The 6,116-nt window shown below is 43.2% G+C and overlaps 1 protein-coding gene across 1 annotated transcript; it reads right to left on the bottom strand.

Annotated features, from left to right (window-relative positions):
* Positions 1-1,753: 1,753 nt before the first annotated feature.
* On the bottom strand, positions 1,754-4,126 carry elfn1a (extracellular leucine-rich repeat and fibronectin type III domain containing 1a). Its single transcript, XM_056288617.1, has one exon. It carries the CDS (start codon positions 4,124-4,126, stop codon positions 1,754-1,756), a length of 2,373 nt encoding a protein of 790 aa, XP_056144592.1.
* Between the last annotated feature and the right edge of the window lie 1,990 nt (positions 4,127-6,116).

Genomic DNA, 6,116 nt, shown 5'->3' with positions numbered 1-6,116 from the left:
TACAAAATGTTATTAACAGCCTACCAGTAGAGAGAAAAGAAAACTCTTCAACAAGCAACAAGGCCCATCTGGAAAAACAAAAAACAAAAACCTAGTCTCCTGTCGATATTGGGTCAAAATTATGCAATATAATACACTGGAAGAAATTCTCAAGCAAAGAAAAAAAAACATGGTTGTTAAAAGCATGAAAAATCACTTCCTTAAAACAACATGTAAAAGCTGCCATATACAGATTTGAAAATGTATGCGTTACATTCATCTATCGGGCTGTGGGTGAAATTCTCCTTTAGAGAAGAACAGCTCTCTCTATAGAGAAAGCCAACATAAGAGAGGGCCGCTACCTTCCCTGAAAATGGTCATGATTAATAGAGGTCATTATTTTTCTTTCTTTTTAATATTGGAAAATTTGGAGGAGTAATTGTTTCAACAAAGTTAACATGGAACCTGATTGACTATGTCCTTGAAATTCTCAGACAATGCAGAAATTTTGTAAACATTTCAGCTTTTTCTACTTTGGTTCTAAGGATGTGAATCATGGGTCATGACGCTGACGACTGAGACTGTCCAGTCACAGATGGTAAAATGAACGGCCTGGGTGACTTCTAACAGGTTCCACCTATTTTGGGGGGAGGAGGATCCCCCCCCTTTTTTCCCCCAATTGTACCTGATCAATTACTCCACTCTTCCGAGCCATCCCGGTCACTGCTCCACCCCTTCTGCCAATCTGGGAAGGGCTGCAGGCTACCACATACCCTCTCTGATACATGTGGAGTCACCAGCCGCTTCGTTACACCTGACAGTGAGGAGTTTCGCCAGAGGGACGTAGTGCGTGGGAGGATCACGCTATTCCCCCCAGTTCCCCTCCCCCCTGAACAGGCGCCCCAACCGTCCAGAGAAGGCGCTACTGCAGTGACCAGGACACATACCCACATCTGGCTTCCCACCCGCAGACACGGCCAACTGTGTACGGACGCCCAACCAAGCCGAAGCTTAACATGAGGATTCGAACCAGTGATCCCGTGTTGGTAGGCAATGGAATGAATAGATCACTACGCTACCCGGGTGCCCCGGGTTCCACCTTTTGAACATTGTGCAGTACAGTTTGGGGGCCTTTGAAACTGAATCTATCTATAAGATGTCTACGAGCTTTCACTGTAGATTCAGAGACAAGAAAAAACATGAGTGGCAGAACTAGCTTTCTAAAGTGAGCCATGGTGTTCATTAGACAACATGTAATCCAAATGAATGGCTCTCCATTGGATAACCTGATTCATTTACTGAAACGTTTTCTATTTTTACAGCAAACATAGCTAATATGTATAGAAATCAGATCTGTACATAGCTTTTGTGAAATATATGCAGGGAAGAAATAAAATGTTCTTTTTGATAGTTCATGAAGAAAAATATTGAGGTTTCAGTAGACACAATGTCTTCATATAATATTCTCAAAGTACACAACAGCAAATCCACTATCACAGGACTTGGGCATGCGATACCCAAAAACCTATAATCCATTGCAACATATATATTTTTAAATTTGTAATATATTTTCTCTTTGATAGATAGAAGTTTTCCCCATTAATGTTATACATAATATGACAAATTAATGATTTTTAAACAATATTTACCCCGTTTTTCTCACAGTCAAAACTGAATGTGATACACTTGAATGAGTAGCTGATCAAAACATAGTAGTATCCAGTGACTTATTTGTCACAAAATGTATGTGGTCCTTTAAAAACATTTGAGGATGTTAAGATTTATGCTGGGCTGACACACCTTTCCAGTAGTCTAAAATATCATGCAGGTCCTCATCCTTTGCAAACTGCACTTTCTTCCGCAGTGCATGACCCGCAGCCATGTACTCTTCATCTTTGTGCCGTTTCCGGTGGAGTTTGAATCGCTCCCATATGCTATGTGAGGGTTTGCAGTAGTATTCGGGACTTGAGGAGTAGCTCAGATTATGATACTGCGATGACAGCTGAGAGTAAGCCAAGTCTCTGGAGCGGGCGTGAGTGAGAGGCTCCAGCATGGAGGACCTGTGACTCTCAGGTCCCTCCACCTCCTCTATCTGAGCTTCGGGGTATGAGTGCCGGTGGTCACTGTACTGACGAATCTTCTCTGCCTCAGCCCTCAGAATGGCAGCTGCAGGTGTAACAGTGAGGATGGTCTCTCCCGTAGGGGAGGTTTTGTCTATGTACTTGGATTCAGAACGATAAGGCCTGGGGCTTCGCATGGGCCCTCCTGTGGCAGTGCTGGGCCTCTTAGGTGAGACGTCTGCAGTGCGATGCCTCTGCAGAGAATGGTGGTAGCTGTCCTTATACACTGGGGATAGGAGGCCAGATTTACTCTGTGGATGCTCTGATAATAGTACCAGCTGGGGCTCTGCAGTGGACACAGCTCCAGATTTCACCCCTTGGAAAGAGGTGGATTCTGTTTTCAGAGCATCTATGCAATTGTTAATTATTTGATTCACTTTGTCCACCTCCTTTGCTATGGTAGAAATCTCTGCCACCGACCCTTGGCTATTCCCAGGGATGGGCATCTCACATTCTCTGCGTTCATGGTGATCCCCACTTCGTACCTCCATGTAATTTCCTTTGGCCATTTTAGGAGTGTCACTTATCTCTTGAAATTTATACTGCTCCATGTCACTTGCGGATGGTAGGTACGGCATGCGGGCTGCACTCTCTCCAGCCATCATTTGCTTCTGTGACATTCGAGAGATGGTCCCCCCTTCCAGTTCTTGTCCATACTTAAGCTCCATTATGTTTTTCTTCAGGCTACCTGATTTTTTGTGCTTGTCATCCTGTTGCCGCTTTTTACGCAAACAATAGTAGACCACCCCTAAGAAAATTACCATGCTAAAAAGACAGCCTAAAATTGTCATGATATAGTGAGTAGCAGTGGCACTGCTTACCACTCTGTCCTTTCCATTCTTAGGGCCTGTAGTGATTGTCAAACAAGTATGGTTGAACCTCAGGGAATTCCTTATAGAAGCAACACAGTATGTGTAGTCAGTATGCGGTTTAAGGTTTTTCAGTTCAATATCCTCCTTCATACCTTTCAAGTTTTGAATGTCTGTGAAGAAGCTGTTATTGTACTGTACCAGGATGTACATCTTCTTGTAGGGATGAGGAATCTGAACAGTGATGGTGGCACCTGTGTTTGATACATGTTTCAGTTTCATCAGGGGTTTCACATCCACATCGTAGAATGTGGTACTAATGGTGATATCATCTGGCTCTGTCCCTGAAGAACAATCCTCCAGACCACAGGGAGTGGAGTCTGGTGAAAGGGTTGTGGTCTCAGGAGGCATGGGAATGTTGGGGGTCACATAGTCGTCTGTACACACAGTGGTGAGCATGTGAAGGGCATTACGATATGTTGGATTGTTGGGATTTTGGCTTAGCAGGCTGTAACCCGAGACACCAGGTGGAGAGTCACAAACCATTCGTTCATTTGTCCTGTTGGGGAAAGTTGAGAGCCATTTGACAAAACCAAGTAATTCACAGGAGCAGTTAAAGGGGTTGGTATACATCTCACAGGTAGTGAGTTTTGCCAAATTGTTAAACGTGGTGCCATCTAACTGCTGGATGCGGTTCATGGAGAGGTCGATATTCTCAATGTTTGGGCATTCCCAAAAGGCATTGTGTGTAACAGTCTCAATCAAGTTGGCCTGGAGGTAGAGGTACTGCAGCTTGCCTAAACCCCTGAGGATCCCCTCCGTCAAGTTCCGCAGCTTGTTGAAGCCCAACTGAAGGACTTGTAAATTGAACTGGGCAGAGAAGGCCCCATCCTCTATGTAGGAGATCTCATTCTTAGTCAGGTTCAGGTAGGTCAAGTTGGCAAAGCGGCAAAGGGCAGAGTAATGGATACTTTTTATTTTGTTTTCATTCAGACGAAGGTCTACGATGGTGCTGTTAATGTGCTGAGGGATGGCCTCATAAGGTGGTTGATTTTGGCTACAAATCGCAAGCCATACAAAGCCCTTTTCACCCTCAATTAACCAGCAGTCTCCATTGACTCTCCCCATATGAGTCAAATATACAATGGCCACAGACCAGAAAAAGGCACTCATCACCATGCCTATGCTGGAGGCCATTGGTGCTTCTCTAAGAGTCATATGCAGGGCCAAAATGAGAAGAGGGTAATACCACTGTTGTTTTCACTGCAGCTGAACCAATCCTATTGGTAATTGAACTGGATGTTCAACTGCTCTTAGTGATGAGAACAATCCATTTATTGGTCTGCTGTTCATTTAAGTGTGGTTCTGTCCTTAAGTTCCATACATTTACAAGCAGATGGTGCGCTTTTGCATTCGTACAGGGTTCCTTTCATTGAGTTTTGCCTGCTGTGAACTTTAGGTAACAGCTTGAGTATTTCACCATCTCAGATGTACTTGTGCTTATTTCCTTTGAGGCTACCATTTTAAATGGTCTCATCTTATTATTTCCCCCGCTGTCTTCCCATCTGCATCTCTTTCATGGACAGAGTTATGCCCTGAAATGAAAAAAAAATCATATTGTTTAACATAGTGGGCACAGTTTTAAATCATGGATGTCAGTCTTAAGAAACATTAACTTAGTGGAAACATAAAAAGTCATAAATCTGATGCAATTCCCTCTTCATTAACAACTGTCAGATAGCACAAAATTTAAGTTGCAGGAATTGTGTGTGTGTGTGTGTGTGTGTGTGTGTATATATATATATATATATATATATATATATATATACTACCGTTCAAAAGTTTGGGATCACATTGAAATGTCCATATTTTTGAAGGAAAAGCACTGTACTGTTCAATGAAGATAACTTTAAACTAGTCTTAACTTTAAAGAAATACACTCTATACATTGCTAATGTGGTAAATGACTATTCTAGCTGCAAATGTCTGGTTTTTGGTGCAATATCTACATAGGTGTATAGAGGCCCATTTCAAGCAACTATCACTCCAGTGTTCTAATGGTACAATGTGTTTGCTCATTGGCTCAGAAGGCTAATTGATGATTAGAAAACCCTTGTGCAATCATGTTCACACATCTGAAAACAGTTTAGCTTGTTACAGAAGCTACAAAACTGACCTTCCTTTGAGCAGATTGAGTTTCTGGAGCATCACATTTGTGGGGTCAATTAAACGCTCAAAATGGCCAGAAAAAGAGAACTTTCATCTGAAACTCGACAGTCTATTCTTGTTCTTAGAATTGAAGGCTATTCCATGCGAGAAATTGCTAAGAAATTGAAGATTTCCTACACCGGTGTGTACTACTCCCTTCAGAGGACAGCACAAACAGGCTCTAACCAGAGTAGAAAAAGAAGTAGGAGGCCGCGTTGCACAACTGAGCAAGAAGATAAGTACATTAGAGTCTCTAGTTTGAGAAACAGACGCCTCACAGGTCCCCAACTGGCATCTTCATTAAATAGTACCCGCAAAACACCAGTGTCAACATCTACAGTGAAGAGGCGGCTGCGGGATTCTGGGCTTCAGGGCAGAGTGGCAAAGAAAAAGCCATATCTGAGACTGACCAATAAAAGAAAAAGATTAAGATGGGCAAAAGAACACAGACATTGGACAGAGGAAGACTGGAAAAAAGTGTTGTGGACGGATGAATCCAAGTTTGAGGTGTTTGGATCACAAAGAAGAACGTTTGTGAGACGCAGAACAAATGAAAAGATGCTGGAAGAATGCCTGACGCCATCTGTTAAGCATGGTGGAGGTAATGTGATGGTCTGGGGTTGCTTTGGTGCTGGTAAGGTGGGAGATTTGTACAGGGTAAAAGGGATTCTGAATAAGGAAGGCTATCACTCCATTTTGCAACGCCATGCCATACCCAGTGGACAGCGCTTGATTGGAGCCAATTTCATCCTACAACAGGACAATGACCCTAAACACACCTCCAAATTGTGCAAGAACTATTTAGAGCAGAAGCAGGCAGCTGGTATTCTATCGGTAATGGAGTGGCCAGCGCAGTCACCAGATCTGAACCCCATTGAGCTGTTGTGGGAGCAGCTTGACCGTATGGTACGCAAGAAGTGCCCATCCAACCAATCCAACTTGTGGGAGCTGCTTCTGGAAGCGTGGGGTGCAATTTCTCCAGATTACCTCAACAAATTAA

Source organism: Lampris incognitus, chromosome 10 (assembly GCF_029633865.1).
Source record: "Lampris incognitus isolate fLamInc1 chromosome 10, fLamInc1.hap2, whole genome shotgun sequence".
NCBI lineage: Eukaryota > Metazoa > Chordata > Actinopteri > Lampriformes > Lampridae > Lampris > Lampris incognitus.
This window is presented reverse-complemented; position numbering and strand designations above follow the sequence as displayed.